The sequence below is a fragment of the Prionailurus viverrinus genome, chromosome A1 (genome assembly GCF_022837055.1).
Source record: "Prionailurus viverrinus isolate Anna chromosome A1, UM_Priviv_1.0, whole genome shotgun sequence".
NCBI lineage: Eukaryota > Metazoa > Chordata > Mammalia > Carnivora > Felidae > Prionailurus > Prionailurus viverrinus.
The window spans coordinates 118,370,607-118,390,004 of record NC_062561.1 but is presented as its reverse complement, the minus strand read 5'-3'; the positions used below and the strand labels follow the sequence as shown (position 1 = coordinate 118,390,004).

General features: G+C 49.5%; 1 protein-coding gene across 1 annotated transcript; it reads left to right on the top strand.

Moving 5' to 3' along the window:
• The first annotated feature begins 3,768 nt into the window (after window positions 1-3,768).
• Window positions 3,769-18,781, top strand: PCDH12 (protocadherin 12). The gene is made up of 4 exons (XM_047876459.1): window positions 3,769-6,973; window positions 10,002-10,099; window positions 11,957-12,108; window positions 16,556-18,781. Exons 1-4 carry the CDS (start codon window positions 4,094-4,096, stop codon window positions 17,041-17,043), a joined length of 3,618 nt encoding a protein of 1,205 aa, XP_047732415.1. The 5' UTR covers window positions 3,769-4,093; the 3' UTR covers window positions 17,044-18,781.
• Window positions 18,782-19,398: the final 617 nt, after the last annotated feature.

The window sequence follows — 19,398 nt, the reverse complement described above, 5'->3', positions numbered from 1 at the left end:
GTCAGGGGCAGGAGACTCAGAACATCTACCTGAGTCTCCCCAACAAGATTCCTGGCCAGACTGACTCTAATTCCAACAAGGTCTTGCTAAAAGAAAGAGGCTGCCCTTGGGTGGTCCTGTCACCCTCCCAACAGGAATGATCCCAAGGAGGATGAAGCTTGTGAGCTTCACCAAGTGGCCTTGTGATGGTGACTGTGGCAGCTGCTGGGCAGATTCACAAGGAGCCCTGAGGGTGGGAAGCCGGCCAAGCAGCACGTTCATAGCACAAGTACGATCCTAAGCCTGCATCCAGCTGAGCGGGGAATCCCCCCAAGGGTCAGAGTCCCACCTTGCTGGTCTGACTCAAGTCTCCTCAGGACACCAAGTGTTTTGAAAAACTCCCGACTCCACCCCTCCCACTTCGTCCCCCAACCCCTCCCCATAGCCAAGGGCCCAAGTGTGAATGACCTCATAGTTGGTGGTGAGCAAGGCTTTCAAACACCAGCCCTTATGCTGCCCTCTTTAAAAAATATATATTTCGGACGTAAGGGAGGCCATCCTTAGCTTTCGCAAACCTATTTGAGAGTACCTGCATGACTTCAACCAATTTTCAAAACTCAGAGTGATGAGGGCTCTCCAGACAAACTCCATTCACCTCTTGACATATGACTGCTAAAGAACAACTGATCCCCGCAGCCAGAAAGGAAGAGAGAGAATCACTAAGTGGGGATCTCATTCTCAGAGATAATCACCTTGTTTGCTGGCTTTGGATTCTTATAGGGTTGTCTCAGCTTTGTGCCCCCAGTGTGAATAAAAGAAACAACAACCATAAAAACCATCTGTGAAATCTAAATTCAAGTTTTCTTGTGACCTGTGAGACCACTTTTTGCATCCATGGTACAGCCAAGGCAACACATACACACAGAGCATAGATATCACAGTGTCCCTTCAAGAATATAAATGTTAATACAGGTAAAATCATGAATTCCATAATTCTTTCAGTGGGCCTTGGGTGACATCGGGTTTCTCCTGAAAGGAAGCGATTGTCTTCGTGGATAAGCTCCTTACATTTTGTTCCATGAAGCATGGGTCTAGAGCTATGGATATTCGTGAACTCTAGCCACCCACCTCTCTGCCTCTGTACCTTTTTCTCTGCCTTTGGCCACCAGATGGCATTCTGGAAACATTCTTTGCACCAGAGTTTTCTGCACCAAAGCTCCCCTGCATTGCTCCCAACTGCCCTCCCCCTCTCCCTCCTCTGTTTTCTTCCAGTCCATTTTCCAGAGTGCAGCCCAAGGGGCTTTTTGGAGGTCCAATTTGCGTGATCTTGGGCAAGTTAGCGAGCCCTCTGTGCTCAGCTTCTTTCTTTGGTATGAGGGTGGCACAGAGGGATGTAGGTAAAGACCTCAGGACAAGGCCTGGCCTATAGCTACTGTCCTCATCATCCTTCTCAGAGCCATCTGAGCCATCTCCATTCAAAAGCTCCCCTGTGGCCTTCAGGACAAGGTCCAAATTCTTAGCATGGGACCCCAGGCCCTCCAGGATCTGGCGGCCCCTTCTAACATCCCCAGACCACCTTCTTCCTCTTCTTTCTTCACACAGGCCCTCTTGAGGTACTATAAGGAGCCAGATCCCTCACCTCTGGCCTTTGTCCACTCAGCTCCCCCTGCATGTTCAGTCTGTCCCTTGTTCACCCACCTTCCTCTGACTAACTCCTCCATGTCTTCAGGTTTCGGCCCAGTGCCCTCCATGAGGGAGCCTCCCCTGACCCCCAGGCCCAAATGCAGAGCCACTGGACCCACTTCTTTCCTTTTCCCCATGCCCTCCTTCGACTACAAGCCCCTTGTGGGTCACTTTGTCTTGCTAGCTGCCTTGCACATGATAGGACACATGAGGGCCAAGAAGCGAGGTTGCCATGCAAGTTATCACCCAGGGGCAGTGAGCACAGGGCACGTCTCTGAACATGGGGCCTGTGCTGGCTCACTCTGATGCACAGGCAACATGGCCTAAGCCTGAGCTGAGGAAGCCCTGGAAAGTGAGCTTTCCTGGCCAATGAGGAGGGAAGGGACAAATGCAAGGCCATCTTCACCATTTGCATCGGAGGCATAAAACCTGGGAAATAATACAAGCTACAGTAACAGTCCCAATGAGTGCCTTCCCTGTCCCCTTATAGGTATCATCTCGTTGCATCCTTACCACAACCTCAATAGGTGGGTGAAAGCTACATTCTACAGAGAAGGAAACAGAGGCCCAGAGAGGTTAAGGGACTTTTACAATGTCTCCAAGCTTGTGAGTGTTCTGTCTCTAGGGCCATACTGTAGGAGATGGCCCCATGGATTCAGGCCCTTGCTGTGTGTGGTTCAACAAGTGACATGGACGGGAAACCTCCAGGAGTGGAACATGGACAAGGTGTGGGGAAGAAAAGATGAAGGGAAGGGAGATGGCTCTAAGGCCATGGGGCTCCCTCAGCTGCCCCTGTCCTACAGGCCCACAGGCCCATGTCCCAATGGGTACCTCCAGCTTCAAGGACTCAGCAGCAAACACCCCCCTCAAGGAAGCTGGCCTTAAATTCCCATCATTTCAAATCCTTTACAAACCTCTAGACTCAGCCCAAGGCAGGGTATAAAACCAGGACGGTGCTGGGGCAGCAAGTGATCCTGGGGGCCTCACTGTTGTGAGGAGGTGAGTGGGGGGAGGGCACACCTGAATACATCCACATCCTTAGGAGTGTCGGGGGTGGAGAGGAGTACTGTTCGTGGGACTCTGTCATAAACAGGAGTGGGGAGACAAGAATCAGGGGAAGGGAGGGATAAGGAGAGGAAGGCGTGGGAGAGGGAAAAGTATAAAAATCTCCGAGGCAGGGGAGCAGGAGGCTGGGGATTCCCCTAGACAGGGACTCAGGCAGGACCAGATGCAGAAAACAATGGGCCTGAAGGCTGGGGAGCAGGAAGGGAAGGGGGAGGAAGCCACGTGGTCAGGTCAGAGAGATTCCTGCGCTTTAGGAGCCAAGGCCATGGGCACCCTCCTGGGTTTGTGTGGGCAGGGGCTGTCCCAGGGCCAGTGGAAGAGCCAGAGCTTGAGGTGGGACCAGCAATTCAGTTCTCAACACCCACTGCTCACAAACTTCATTGCCTGTGACTCTGAGCCAGGACTCAGCCCTTCACGCATCATTTCATTTTGTCTTCACAATTTCCTGTTGTGAGTGCTACTGTTCTTATTCCCATACACACTTTAAAGATGAAGTGGAGGAGGCCCAGAGAGGTTTAGTGACTTGTCCCACATGGCCCAGCTGGTAAATTGCAGAGTCAGGATTAGAACCCAGTTGGGCTCTGACAGTCACTCTCTTAATCACAATTGCTTCCCAAGAGACAAAAATGGGTGATCTGGGCAGAGCCAAGACTTTGAAGTAGATGAGTGTAAGGAAAAGACTGGAATGGGAGAGGAATAATGGGAATATGAGGGAATCAAAGAGAGCTGAGGAAAGGAGAGACACAGGGTGCATGACACGGCCAGGAGGGGTATCAGGGGCAGGCGGAGGCTCAGGCTTTCTGCCCACTTGTTTGCACAGCAGCCTTTCCCTCGGTGGCCACCTTGAGTGGATAGCACCTTTCCATTGGCCTGTCCTGGGACTCCCATCCTGCTCAGCCACAGGCCACTCGACAGTGGGGGAAACACTCTTTCTCTAATTGGCATTGAAACTTACAGCCCTCCCTTTTCCTGTAGGTGGGGTTTCCATAGGAAAAAGCTGCTTCTCCATTTCCCTAGCCCAGCAACTGTTTGGAAGTCAGATCCCCACATCCTGCTTTACTGGGTCAAGTCCCTCTTGGACCGGCTCTTTCTATCATTTACTGAAGGGGACCAATGGGTGCCCCTGTGTGGGGTCTCCCTTAGCAATTTCACTTCATTGGTGCCTGGACCTCTGAGATCTCTTCAGATGAACATGGCCTTGCCTGGGAATCCTGCTACTTCCATCATCATCTAATTATGGGACAAGGCTGTGACAACAGGTTTTGGCGAACGGGGCTAATCAAGCCCCCCAGGAAACACTGGAGGACTTGCCTACCCTTTGAAGAACTCTAGTGGTTTCTGAGTCTAGCCCACTCTGGCGGTAAGCATGATACGACTTCTGCCACTTCTGCTGGGGCTTTTGGGGCCAGGTGGCTACTTGTTCCTTCCAGGGGGTTGTCAGGAGGTGGTCACTCTCACTGTGAGATACCAAGTGTCAGAAGAAGTGCCGTCTGGGACAGTGATAGGCAAGCTGTCTCGGGAACTGGGTTGGGAGGAGAGGCATGGGCAAACGGGGACTGCCTTCCAGATCTTGCAGCTGCCTCAGGCGCTCCCCATCCGGGTGGATCCTGAGGACGGCCTGCTTAGCACAGGGAGGCGGCTGGACAGAGAGCAGCTTTGCCGGCAGCAGGATCCCTGCTTGGTTTCCTTTGACGTGCTTGCCACAGGGGATTTGGCTCTGATCCACGTAGAGATCCAGGTGCTGGACATCAATGACCATGAGCCACAGTTTCCTAAAGGCGAGCAGGAGCTGGAAATCTCTGAGAGTGCCTCTCTGCGCACCCGGATACCCTTGGACAGAGCTCTGGACCCAGACACTGGCCCCAACACCCTGCACTCCTACACGCTGTCCCCCAGCGAGCACTTTGCCCTGGATGTCATCGTGGGGCCTGATGAGACCAAACATGCGGAACTTGTGGTGGTGAAGGAGCTAGACAGGGAAATCCACTCATTTTTTGATCTGGTGCTAACTGCCTATGACAGTGGGACCCCCCCCAAGTCAGGCACCAGCTTGGTCAAGGTCAATGTCCTGGACTCCAATGACAACAGCCCTGTGTTTGCTGAGAGCTCACTAGCACTAGAAATTCAAGAAGATGCTGCCCCTGGTACTCTCCTCATAAACTTGACTGCCACGGACCCTGATCAAGGCCCCAATGGGGAGGTGGAGTTCTTCCTCAGTAAGCACGTGCCTCCAGAGGTGCTGGACACCTTCAGTATCGATGCAAAGACAGGCCAGGTGATTCTGCGTCAACCCCTAGACTACGAGAAGAATCCTGCATATGAGGTGGATGTCCAGGCAAGGGACTTGGGTCCCAATCCCATCCCAGCCCATTGCAAAGTACTCATCAAGGTTCTGGACGTCAATGACAATGCCCCAAGCATCCACATTACATGGGCCTCCCAGCCATCGCTGGTATCAGAGGCTCTTCCAAAGGATAGTTTCATTGCTCTCGTCATGGCAAATGACTTGGACTCAGGAAATAATGGTCTGGTCCACTGTTGGCTGAGCCAAGAACTGGGTCACTTTAGACTGAAAAGGACAAATGGCAATACATACATGCTACTAACCAACACCACACTGGACAGAGAGCAGTGGCCCAAATATACCCTCACTCTGTTGGCTCAAGACCAAGGACCCCAGCCCTTATCAGCCAGAAAACAGCTCAGCATTCACATCAGTGATGCCAATGACAATGCACCTGTGTTTGAGAAGAGCAGGTATGAGGTCTCTACTCGGGAGAACAACCTACCTTCTCTTCACCTCATTACCATCAAGGCTCATGACGCAGACTTGGGCATTAATGGAAAAATCTCATACCGTATCCAGGAATCCCCAGTTTCTCACTTGGTAGCTATTGATTCAGACACAGGAGAGGTCACTGCTCGGAGGTCACTGGACTATGAACACATGGCTGGTTTTGAGTTTCGCGTGATCGCAGAGGACTGGGGGCAGCCTCAACTTGCATCCAGCGTCTCCGTGTGGGTCAGCCTCTTGGATGTCAACGATAATGCCCCAGAGGTGATTCATCCTGTGCTCGTTGATGGAAAAGCCAGCCTCTCAGTGCTCGTAAATGCCTCCACAGGCCACCTTCTGGTACCTGTTGAAATTCCTAATGGCTTGGGTCCAGTGGGTGCTGATACAACGCCACTGACAACCCACAGTTCCCGGCTGTTCCTTTTGACAACAATTGTAGCAAGAGATGCAGACTCAGGTGCAAATGGAGAGCTCCTCTACAGTATTAGGAGTGGAAATGAAGCCCATCTCTTTGTTCTCAACCCCCACCTGGGGCAGTTGTTCATCAACATCACCAATGCCAGCAGTCTCATTGGGAGTGAGTGGGAGCTGGAGGTAGTGGTAGAAGACCGTGGCAGCCCCTCCTTGCAGACCCGAGCCCTGTTGAGCGCCTTGTTTGTCACCAGTGTGGACCACTTGAGGGACAGGGCCCGTGAGCCTGGGACCCTGAGCACATCGGTGCTGACAGTGATTTGCCTGGTCGTACTTCTGGCCATCTTTGGGTTGGTCTTGGCTCTGATCATGTCCATCTGCCGGACAGAGAAGAAGGACAGTGGGGTGTACAACTGTCGGGAGGCTAAGTCTACCTATCGCCACCAGCCCAAGAGGCCCCAGAAACACATTCAGAAGGCAGACATCCACCTTGTGCCTGTGCTCAGGGGTCAGGTGGATGAGCCCAGCGAGGTTGGGCAGCCCCACCAGGAGGCAGGCAAGGAAGGGACGATGGAAGCAGGCTGGGACCCCTGCCTACAGGCCCCCTTTCACCTCACTCCAACCCTGTACAGGACCCTGCGTAACCAAGGCAACCAGGGAGCATTGGCTGAGAGCCAAGAGGTGCTGCAGGACACTGTCAACCTCCTTTTCCATCATCCTAGGCAGAGGAACGCCTCCAGGGAGAACCTGAACATTCCTGAGTCCCAGCCTGTGATGGGCCAGCCACGCTCAAGGCCCCCGAAGGCTACGGGCAGCCCCGCAGGGAGGCTGCCAGGAGACGAAGGCAGCGAGGAGGCTCCACTGAGTCCACCGGCCTCCTCTGCAACCCTGAGGCGGCAGCGGAATCTCAATGGCAAAGTGACCCCTGAGAAAGAGACAGGTCCCCGTCAGATCCTGCGGAGCCTGGTCCGGCTATCTGTGGCTGCCTTTGCAGAGCGGAACCCTGTGGAGGAACTCACGATGGATTCCCCTCCTGTTCAGGTACCTTGGGTGTGGGCAGCTCTCTCTGTGGTCACCCCTGGACCACCACATCAGACGCCCCCATTACCCTCACCTTCATCACATGCATTCCTTGGGCTCCCTAGGGACTTTAAGGTATGTTGGATGCAGTGGGTCAGGGCACAGTTCTGAGGTCAACAGAATTTAGCTGTTGGGCACCTTACTTGCTATCTCTGAGTCTTTGTTTTCCTCTCTGTAAAGCAGAGATGATGGTAAGAGCATCTGTCTTGGAGAGCTGTCCTGAGGACTTAATTAGTTCTTATAAAAGCACTTACTTAGGGTCTGTCAAGTAGACACACAGCAACAGGCACGCCTAAGAATACATGCTTTGGGTTCAGACTGCCTGGGTTCAAATCCTGGCCCCACCTCTTCTTAGCTGAGAACCAAAGGAACATTACTCAGCTTCTCTGTTGTTGAAGACGTCTGCGTTAATTGTACCCATCTCCTAAATTTGCTTGAAGATGAAATGAGTGCACTTAAAGCCTAGAATAATGTCTGGCACATAGTGAGCACTCAGCAAATGGTTACGATTACTTCTGCAAAAGCTCTTCATCTCTTCTTATCTGGGCAGCCTCCCCATGAAGCAGGCCAGCATGGGCATCATTGCCCCCGGGCTCAAAGGCTGCATTTGACTTGCCTAAGACTAGACTTTGCTGGCGAGGCCTATAGAATGGGGCAGTGGAAACAATCTCAGAATTTAGGAGTCTGGCAGATCTGGGTTTAAATTTCAGCATAGCCGCTTAGTAGCTGGGCAACCTTGGGCAATTCTGTCAATATCAGAGCCCCCCTTTCCTCATCTATTAAATGGCAATTATGATGCCAAAATTACCCTGCGTCTACCTCCCAGGGGTTGAGGATCAAATGGTATAATGAAGGACAAAGTATCTAGCGACCAGGGATTTGCTAGACAAAAATGGGAAATCTTTTTCAGAGACTGTAACTTATCTCACACCCATATCTGTTCCTCTCCACTTCAGATAACTTTCCCTGTGCCAGGCTACCCACTCAAGGCACACTTCTGTTTGGCCAGGCCATTGGCTCAGGTTTCCTGTGGAGCAAGGACACAGCTTCCTTCCCCTACACCCTCCCCAGGAAGCCACCTGGCGAGAGCCCGGCTCCTCTCTTACGAGTCTTGCCCTGGGACCTATGTAGCCCCAGAGGTTGCCCAGAGCCATTCATTCATTCGTTCATTCATTCATTCGTCAAATGCTTACTGAGGGAGCTTTTTGAGCCAAACACTGTGCTAGCAGAGATAGCAGAGAACAGGGACTGTGGTTGAACCCACTAGGGTGATGGAAAGAAGGGTGCCCAGTTGGGATCAACTTGACAGAAAGAGGCAGCTTGCTTAATGCTCAGGTCTTTCCAGCAGCCACAGCAGAGCCAGATCTGAGATCAAATTGTAGCCCGGCTTCTAACTGCTATGTAGTCCCTGTGAGCCTCATGTTCCACATCTGCAAAATGGGTGTAATGGTGGTATCTCATCCCTAGGGTTATTGTAAAAATTAAATGAGATTATACACCACCCCTACAGTTTTTAAGTGATTATCATAAGATCTATTAATAAATGAATTATAGGGGTGCCTGGCTGGCTCAGTTGGTAGAGCATGTGACTCTTGATGTTAGGGTTGTGGGTTCGAGCCCCATGCTGAGTAGACAAATTACTTTAAAGAAAAGTAAATAAATGAATTATATATCTTCACTCATTTAATCCTTATAACTACAACCACCTGGGCCTCATTATTATTCCCTTTTGACCGCTGAGGAAACTGAGACTCAAAATGCTTAATTTCTCAAGGCCATCCAGTTGGAACTGGAGCAGGGGAAGATTTAGAATTTGAATCCAAGTCTGACTGATTCCAGAGTCTGTGCTCTAACATTGAAGTGACTCTGAATGACAGCACTATGTTCAGGGGGTGGCAGTCGGGGACTGTCCCTGAAACATCAGCTAACCCTTGGAAGAGTGGCAGGTGCCTTAGGAGGGCTTCTGGGCCCTGGCAGAGAGGGGGGATCTGCCCTGAAGCAGGCAACTGGACACTGACTCTCCCAAGTCACAGTGAGACCCCAACCCTTACCACCTCCTCTTCCAACTGTCCTCTGTGGTTTTGACACTTTCTAGCTGGAGCTGCCCAGAGAGGCCGAGTGGGCCTTCTCAGGGAAAAGTGGGGGTAGGCCCAGGAGCCAGAGGCAGTGTTTCTAGGAGTAACAACCCTTACTCCTCACATTCTCTGAGCATTTAAAAATTTAAAACCATTGGATTAATCCTGGCAATCCGGTGAAGAAGGCTGGATGGGTATTTCCAGCTCCAACTTAGAAATGAGGGAACTGAGGTCTGAGTATGTCTAAAAACCTGCCTAACGTTACACATACTAGAAGTGACCTTGAACTAGAACTCAGCTTCCCAAGACTTGGTGTGTTGCCGTCTCTTTCAAAAGTCCCTGCATGGTCTGGTCCTGACATCTCATTCACCCCCTGCCCTACTGTCCAGCCTTTCTGAACCTCTACGGTCTCCTCTGGGCTTTCAGCTTGCAGTGCCTTCTGTTCTCATTCTTACCCTTGATGAATGAATGAATGAATGATACATTTTGCTTTCTCCACAGCAGAGTCTTGCGGTCTGAGTGTTTGAATACTGCTAAAGGCATGGAAATAACACCTTCAGACAACGCTTATCAAAGTAATAATGAATTTATGGTCAGGAAATGCCCTTTTCATCCCCATCCCACAGATTCCAGCGGGAGCAGGTCACTGAGAATGAGAATGAGGGGATGGGCCCAGGGGGTCCCCATTCTCTCCCTCAGACACCCATGTCCTGTGGTGACAAGACAAAACAAGGAACCTGCCTGCACAGGTCCCTGCCTCTGTCACTGGTCACCATCCCCCATCTGATCACACAAACATCTGAAGCTGGAGGAAAGACTATAAAAAGAAAGCGCCGGCATTGAGGGAAACATCCGGCAAGGAAGTGTGCTGGGTCGGAATTGTGTGGAGTCAACAGATTTTTCCTGTCTTGCAGCAAATCTCCCAGCTGCTGTCCTTGCTGCATCAGGGCCAATTCCAGCCCAAACCAAACCACCGGGGAAATAAATACTTGGCCAAGCCCAGCGGCGGCAGGTAAGCAGCACATGTACCCACAGGCTTCTCGAGCCCCCCACTGGCTCACGTGCACCCCTGCGGCCTCTGTGATCTGAGGAGGGGTGAGCACATCCCAGACAGCAGTCCCCTGGGAGAGCACCGGACTGCATCCATCCCCCCATTCCAGGCAGCGTGGTCCCGGAGCAACTGTATTTATAGTATTTATAGGACCCAGAGTCTCTAAGGAAATGACTTCATCCCTGAGGCTCTATCTATCCCCTGATTGCAGAGGTGCTGGGCTAGGGCTTTAAATGTGTAACTTTCAGCTTTCTTTCTCTTGACCCTTAAACATAATATAAGGACTCCCCGGCTAAGGATATGGGTGTGTGGATGTGTTCTTTTGGACACTCCTAGAATTAAAAAGACCTCAAGGGGACATCTAATATAATTCTTTTTTGTTACAGATGTAGAAACTGGAGCTCTAAGTAGTTTGATCCGACCTCTCTGTGTTAGACTTGAGCAAGCCAGATAAATCCTCAGGGCCTCAGTTTCTAATCTGTAAAATGGAGGTCATCACACTTCCTTGCAGTGATGGGGTAAAGATTTAATGATCAGATTTACTCGAGGCCCACAGCCCAGTGACTGGCACACAGTAGGTGCATAACCAATGCTCAATCCTTTCCTCCTAAAGTGACTTTGCTCATGGTCACATAACCAGTGAGTGGCAAAGCTGCGACCAGCTCGGGGCACCTGACTCCAGGTTCAGTGCTCTTGCCTTGACAACTCATACCTTCTTCTTTGCAAAGATGGTGGGAGGTGGTGGAGAGCACCACTGATTGGTTTTCTCATTTGCAAAATGGGAATAATAACAAGAGAACCCCTTACAGATGTGAAAAGCCTGAGAAGGTGCACATACCTTGCAAAACCTAAGGCGTGACTCAGAGTAATTGCTTAATAAACATTAGTTGTTGTCATCATTATTGCAAACTTGTCACCTCCCTGCTGATTGCTTCATGACAGCAGGAATGGTCACAGAAAAAAGGCAGAAAAGATGCCCAGACCTTAAAGCTCCTCAGGGAGCCTTCCCACCTGCTGGAATGTGGGGCCACACCTGTCCTGCCATACTGAGGCAGTCCCGAGAACTAGCCTCCGCAAGTGGTAGGCAGGGTTTGCAGGAGGGAGAGGCCAGGATGGGGACAGCAGGAGTCAGGTAGAGTCCAAGTGGCTTTTGGATTTCTCACCTTAGCTACATCTTCTGCCCTGCTCTTCTCGCCTGGGATTTGGCTTCAAATAGGGAATATGGAATATTCAGTCACTTTGTCCACAAAGTATTTATTAAGCACCTACTTTGTACTTAAGCCAACCCCTGCTTTGAGCACTGGTGAGCGGGGAATGAGGCGGACAAAAATCTTTGCCCTCACTGGAGCTCATACTCAGATGGACGGAGGTGGATGGATAGATGGATGGATGGGTGACTGCATTGTCTCAACCAAAGTTACTCTGCTCCTACTTTGGGCCAGGCATTGCGAAGGAGTGGGAGGGACAATGGTGAGTAATGATATCAACGCATTCATTGTTATTTCTATTTGCTGAGTGCTTGCAAGGTGCCAGGCACTGTACTGATTTCTTCACATACAATGTCTCATTTTACCCTCACATGCCCCTTGAGGTGGGGTTATTATCCCCATTTTAGAGATGAGGCAACAGACTCAGAGTAGTAGCACAAGGCCTGGGACCAAGTTATCCAGTTCGTCTGACTCTGAAGGCCGAGCTGTGTATCCAGTTCCTTATGTGAAGGAATGAATGCTGGCATGAATAGAAGAATGTTCATGAACAGGAATGAATGAATCTATGTGTGAATTTCCTCACTCATGGACTGGTTGGCTTCCTTTGTAGGAGCACAGTCCCAGACACAGATGGCCCAGGTGCCAGGGCTGGTAGCCAGGCAGAACCAGACCAGGAGGAAGGGCCCCTGGATTCTGAAGATGATCTCTCTGTGAAGCAGCTGCTAGAAGAGGAGCTGTCAAACCTGTTGGACCCCCACACAGGTAAGGAACTCCCCAGGATCACTCTGACCTTGCTTCTGCCTCCAAGGTCACCTTGCATGCCCTCCATGGGAGAACACAGACATTCTGTTTCTGGGCAGGAATATCAGCAGCATTTTACTTTCCCTAAAGCTTCAGGCAATCTTCATTTGTTTACAGACAAGATGCTACTTTGATTATTCATTTTAAAAATCATAATAATAGCAAATGAGCTCTTGGTATGTGCCAGGTACTGGGGAGTGTCTCATATACATTATCACATTTAATCTTCCAGTCTTTGGAGGCAGATGTTATGAGCTCCAATTTAGAGATAAGCAAACTGAGGCTCAGAGAGGCACTGCAGCCTGCCTAGAGTCACTTAGCTCATCAATGACGGAAAAGGAACCAACCTGGGCCTGCATGCCATCAAGGAGACCTCCCCTTACTTCCTAAACCACTCATTTGTGTTTCTTTGGTGGGCTTAAATATCCTTTGACCCTGAGAACTGAGTCAAATCTTTAATGTGTTAATATTGCTAATTGAAACAAAAAAGCACATTTTCTAGAGAAACAATTAGTTTTGATATTAAGTACATAATCTGGTGCTAGCTGGACATTGGTTAGCCTCCTTTAGGTAACATAGCATACCTCTGTACATCCCTACGCTGTGGTTTTCTGTTTCTGTGGTTAATAATGTTTCTCAGCTGGACGTATCCTATGTGCTCCATTTGGCTGTAAACACATCGAAGGCATGGCAAGGACTATAGCTAACAGGCGCACCTGGGTGGCTCAGTCGGGTGAGCGTTGGACTTCAGCTCAGGTCATGATCTCATGGTTCATGGGTTTGAGCCCCATGTCGGGCTCTGTGCTGACAGCTCAGAGCCTGAAGGCTGGTACAAATTCTGTGTCTCCCTCTTTCTCTGCCCCTCCCCCACTCATGCTCTGTCTCTGTCTCAAAAATAAATAAAAGCATTTTAAAAAATCTTAAAAAATAAACACGGGGAAAAAAATCTTTACAAAAGTATAGCTAAAATTTATGGAGAGCTTTCTATGTACTAGTCCCTGTTCTGTGTTCCTCACGAGAAAATCTTACAAGATAGAACATCTTAAGAGAAACTATTCATTATCACCATTTCATAAAGGAAAAAACTGAGGGGCGAGGGTGTTTAATAATTTTCCCAAGGTTGTGCAGAAAATGGTTACTAACACTGGCAATGTGGCTCTAAATTAAAATTAAGGAAAGTTAAATCTAATTAAAATTAAGTTAAATGAAAAATTCAGTTCTTCAGTTATAGCAGCCACATTTCAAGTGCTCACTAGCCACTTGTGGTTAGTGCATATTGCTTTGGGCAGCACACATACAGAAAGTTTTGTAGGACAGCATTGTCTAGAATCTACAACCATGAGGTCCAATATGGTAGCCACTAGCCACATTTGAAAAAGGCTAGTCGGAATCAATTTGGGATATATGGGGGCCTGTACCTGGCTCAGCGGGAAGAGCATGCAACTCCTGATCTCGGGGTTGTGAGTTTGAGCCCCATGTTGGGCACAGAGATTACTTTAAAGAAAAAAGAATCAGACATCTTTAAAAAAACAAAAACGAAAACAAAACCTGGAGCGCCTGAGCCGGCTCAGTCAGTAGAGCATCTGACTCTTGATCTCTGGTGGTAACTTCTAGTCCCATGTTGGGCATAGAGCTTACTTAAAATAAATAAAGAAATAAAATGTATTTTAAAAAGTGTAACTTATTATTTTTTTAAAGAGGATGTGATAGGGGCACCTGGGTGGCTCAGTCGGTTGAGCGTCCGACTTCAGCTCAGGTCACGATCTCGTGGTCCGTGAGTTCGAGCCCTGCGTCGGGCTCTGGGCTGACGGCTCAGAGCCTGGAGCCTGCTTCCGATTCTGTGTCTCCCTCTCTCTCTGCCCCTCCCCCATTCATGCTCTGTCTCTGTCTGTCTCAAAAATAAATAAATGTTAAAAAAAAAATTTAAAGAAATAAAAAGGATGTGATAAAAATATAAAACACACTTCAGATTTTGAAGACTTAGTATGAAAAAAATGTAAAATATCTCATTAATTAAAAAAATTACATGATAAAATGAAATTAATTACAAAAATGTTTTACAAATCAATTTCATCTTTCCTTTTGGCTTTTTTAAGGAAGAAAATTTAGAATGACCTCTATGGCTCGTATTAATCTCTACTGGCCAGCTCTGGGCTGGAACCTGTGGGCTTTGCTGCCACACGGTCCTGCTTCTCCACAGCACAGAGGGCAAAGAGCACAGGAGCACTGTAAGAAGTAGGGGGGGTGGTGACGAGGGCAGCAAGGATAGAAAAGCCTGCGCTGCTCACAGGGCAGGGCTGAGAAGGGGTGAGCTCGCTGACCCCAGAAGTCTGGGGAGCATCCATCTGATAATATGATAAGGACAATATTTAACTGGTCACACGAGCTCACTGAATGCTCCCAGCAACCTGACCAGATGAGTCCTACTATTTCACCACTTTATGAGAGAAAAAGGAGGCTCAGAGAGGTTAAGGGATTTTCCCAAGGTCACACTGCTCATAAATGGCAGAGGTGGGAAATCAAGCCCAGGCCAGCCCAGCGTCTACCTGCCTCGGGGTGGATTCACCATTGCTTTTCAGCCATTCTTATACACTCCAGTGATTTTCTCATTCCAAGCCTCATTCCTTCTGAAGCTCTCTGACCCTGGCACAAAAGCCTGATTCTATAACACCAAAAAAGTTTCAACCTTATTACCAGAGTCTCAGGGAACTAAGGTTTACATTTCCCAAATGCCCAGGGTTAATATTTATGTTCACTGAGTCATTCAAGAGATGCTTACTAAGTCCCAGGCAGGGGCTGGACCAGTGGGGAAGAGGTCTGACCCTGACAAGGCAAGACTAAGACTCATTTATCAATATAAACAGTGATTAGCTGTATTTTGGAATAACTTTTCCAAATTACAAAAGTAATATTTGGTTAAGGTAGGAAAATGTAGGCAAACAAAAAGAGAATAAATCACTTCTGCCCAGGGGTAACTCCAGTTAACATTTTGACATATCTCCTTCCGGTCTTTTATTATATGCATAGATTCTAAAGCAGCTCACCTGAAGCAAACATTAAATACACACTAAAGTGGATGTTGTACCTTTTTTTTTTTTATTAAACACAGTTGCTTAACCATAAGACTTATACTTTTTTTCCTTTGACTTGGCCTCTACCATTGGGCCCAGGGCTAGTTTTCTTTTTTTTTTCCTTAAGTTTTTATTTATTTTTAAGAGAGACAGAGACAGTGTGAGCAGGGGAGGGGCAGAGAGAGAGGGAGAAAGAGTCCCAAGCAGGATCTGCGCTGCCAGCACTGAGCCCGATGCAGGGCTTGAACACACAAAACTGTAGGATCATGACCTGAGCCAAAACCAAGGGTCAGACACTTAACTGACTGAGCCACCCAGGTGCCCCCAGGGTTATTTTTTTGAGATAGTATTTTTGTTCAAGAGATATGAAAAGGAAAAGCGTGATGGTGGCATTAGGGATCTAGGGGACAGTTTTTCACTGTCCCATTCCTGGGACAGCCCTTAGGCAGACAGCCCTTTCCCAGCCTCGAGGCCAGGGTTTCCTGCAGCTTGAGAAGTAAAGTTTGAGGAGTTTAGGGCATGCTGACAGTACAGACCTTAGCAGGCCTGGGGATTCCAGAGGCCACAGGTGGCTACCCGGAGCACCCAGGGGGATAAAGGGCCGGCTCCTCAGAGAGTGGGTGGGTGGTACAGTCACATGAGGCTTTGAAGTCATCAGATTTGGTGTCAAACCTTGGTTTGGTTGCCTAGTAGATGTATGATTCAACTTCCTGGAACTTGAGTTTCCTCATCCATAAAATGGGATAGCACTCTTAACTTCAAAGGGATGTGCAGAGGTTAAATGAGAGAATTAGATAAATTGCTTGGCACGAAAGAACTTAAGAAGTGGTCACTATTATGAACACAGGCAGATGGCAGGACCAAGTCAGGAACTCCAGCCTTGGCTGAGAAGAGGGATGTCCCCTCCTGACCCCCCCCACCCCCCCACCTTCCCACCCCACCCCCACCCCACCCCCTGGCAATGCCATCTGCACCTACTAGTGCCCTGAGGGAGTGAGGATCCCGACTACCCGAGTAGATGGAAGACACCCAGCCTGAAACACACCAGGCCCAGGAAATTCTTCAGGAAAGGGCCAATTTCTAATTCAAGGTCTTCTTCCTCCTCCTGCCTCCTCCCTACTCAGCTCGTGTGGGTACTTCAGTCAGCAGCCTTCCTGCCCAGCAAGCTTCCCTGTCAGGGCCTCTTCCTTCCCGTCCCCCTCTGGCCTCCCCGTCTGTCCCCCGCCATTTCCCTTCCCTCCTTTGTCCATTGCCCTTGCCCTGCCCACAGCTCCCCCCTGGCCTGCCTGGCCCTTCCCAGGGCCCAGCCCTCACTGCGTCCCCTCCTTCCCATGCAGGCTTGGCCCTGGACCGGCTGAGCGTCCCTGACCCGGCCTGGATGGCGAGGCTCTCTTTGCCCCTCACCACGAACTACCGTGACAACGTGTTCTCACCAGACACTCCGGCCATGGAGGAGCCGAGGACCTTTCAGACGTTCGGCAAGGCGACGGGGCCTGAGCTGAGCCTGACAGGCACGCAGCTGGCCAGCACCTTTGTCTCGGAGATGAGCTCACTGTTGGAAATGCTGCTCGAACAACGCTCCAGTGTGCCTGTGGAGGCTGCCTCCGAGGTGCTGCGGAGGCTCTCTGTCTGCGGGAGGACCCTCAGTCTGGACCTGGCCACCAGCGGGGCCTCGAGCACAGAAGGACAGGGGGGCCCAGGTGGAAAGAAGGGGGCCGAGGGCAGGACTGGCAGCAGCAGCAGCAGCAGGGGGCTATGGATCCAAGAACCAGGGATGTTAGGGAGCCCAGGCGCTAAGGGTCCTGGGACACGAGCTGCTTTCTAAAATCCTTGAATTCACTGTTGAGAGGTGGCCCAAGAACTTTAGGGTGACCTATGCTGCCCCACAGAGGAGGCAGGGGAGCCACGACTAATATCTGACTGACCAAAGCAGCCCCTTGTGAAAGGCTGGCTCTGCCTGTGAACTTTTTGGAGTGAATTTTTTGGCTGAAATGAGTGTTTGTTGGCAAAACACATGTACAGCACAGAGGGTCAGGCCTCCTGTGGAACAGATGCCAAGGAGTGTCATAAGCAGGAAAGGATGGCCTCATCGCATAGTTGGGGGTGGGGTGCTGGTCCTGGGGTGCCAGGCAAAGCTCTCTGACCTACTAATAAAGGAAAAGCACTGGCTCATTCTCCTGTTTGCACCTGTCAAGAGGGGGCAGGGAAGGGTAGCAGAGTGAGGTGTCCTTGTTGCCCATTTCCTGGCAAGATGGTATGCTGAACGTGAACAGGAATAGGGCACATTAGTACACAGTGCTAGGTACACAATGATGAACACGTGTGCTCTTGACCCTACTTCCCTATTGCTACCTTATCAAATAATCTGCTTCTCAGCTGGAAAATTAGGGCTAAGAAAAGCATGACTATTTATAGAGCATTTATGTGAGCCAGTAAAGCCCTGGGCTTTACGCTAGGATTTAGTTTAATTTCCCAACAACCTTGGGAGGGAGGTATTATTATCCCCATACCACAGGCAAGGACGTGAGGCTTGGAGAAGCAGAGTGTCTTGCCCAAGATCAAGAGTGGAGGCAGAAGCAAGCTTTGGAACTAGTCTTGAACACCAAAACCTCTGCCCTCCACTTTGACGCTACACTGCCAGCCAAGGAGAGGAAAGGAAAAGGCCCCGCAGCTGAGCTCCTGCCAGGTGTGGACTTACCTGAGCTCCCCTCATGAAACACTGTTGAAAAGAATGTTTCCAAAGCTGCTCAGGCCTCCACAGCTCTGCATTTCTGAGCACAGAACAAGAGGGACTTGGATCTAATTTGACACGGGCCTGAGCTTCTGCAGGCTCCTGTGCTTTCCCAGCGATTAGCCCTTCAGGTACAGACATCATCCTTGCAGACGCACCGTTCATGGGTAAATCTTCCTCTGTCACAGCAGGTTTGGGCCTGTGAATTCAGGCCCTAGAGAACAGTGTATGAACTGGGTCTATGAAATCGATACTGACAGCAGCTAAACTTCCAGGGCAGGAGGGAGCAAAGAAATAGCAAATATTTTTCCAAGTCTCAGCCTTATAATTTTCCTGGAAATTTCCAAGCAGTCAGTCAGCTAGCCATTCAGCTTCTCGGTAGCATGGGGCCCTCCTGGACACTACAGGCAAAAATTCCTCTCTGTGCTCCTCCTTTCGTTCTCTGTTGGAGGCCAGTACTTATGTTCATTGTCCACAGTAACAGGCCAATCATACTCCCAGCCAGGGATAATGAAAATCATATATATTTGGAATCCAATGTGGCACCCTTATCCAGTTATTCCATTTTACAGATGAGGAAAATGAGGCCCCCAAAAGTTAAGTGCCCCAAGAGCAGGGTCTCTGGGTGTGTGTCACCTCACTTTAGGCCCAAGTGATCTCCTTACAAGATCTGTGAATTTTAAGCTATTGGGTTCCCAAAGTAAATGAGAGAGGCCAGGGGAAACTAAGCAGACAGGGTCTCAAGCCTGACCAGCCAGGTGACTGGCACAAAGCAACAATGGATATATACTTAACTTGTTGAATGAATGAGTGAATAAATGGATAAATCAGTGCTTCAGAGTTTCCTTTTATCTGTATTGGAGCTGCAGGTAAGACGTCATTAGAAAGAAAGAAAGAAAACTTCCATTATGGGAAATCAAAGTCTGAAAACCACAGAACTAGAGTAAACTATGCTGACCGCCACTCTCCACCCACAATTACTAGTGGATTTTTGATGCAGAGCTCGTGTTGGGAGGGTGGAGAAAAGAAGAGATGGGGGAAGAGCCAACCTAAGAAACCCGGAGCCAAATTAATTAATTAAAAAGAAAGCTGGAACTGTGGCTGTCAAGTGGACCACTGGATGCCCTTGATCACTGCTTCACTCTAGTTCAAAAATCCCTAATCTGTAGCTCTTGGATCTTGAGAATACTAGGCAAAGCCTTGTGTATAGGTGTTTTTCTAGGCAGAAGATGCAAAGTCCTCATCAGATTCCCAAAGGAACAAGTAACCTATGAAAGGTTATACTGCACCTTGTCTAAGTCCCTCCCTAAACCTCCACAAACACAATCAATTTTACTTGTAAGGAGCCAGAACATTTTATAGCCAAGAAAAAAGCAAGACACTTCTGATCTGCACAAAGCTGCAAGGCAGGCTTGTGCAGGGCTAGGATCTGGATCTGGAATTTGTGTG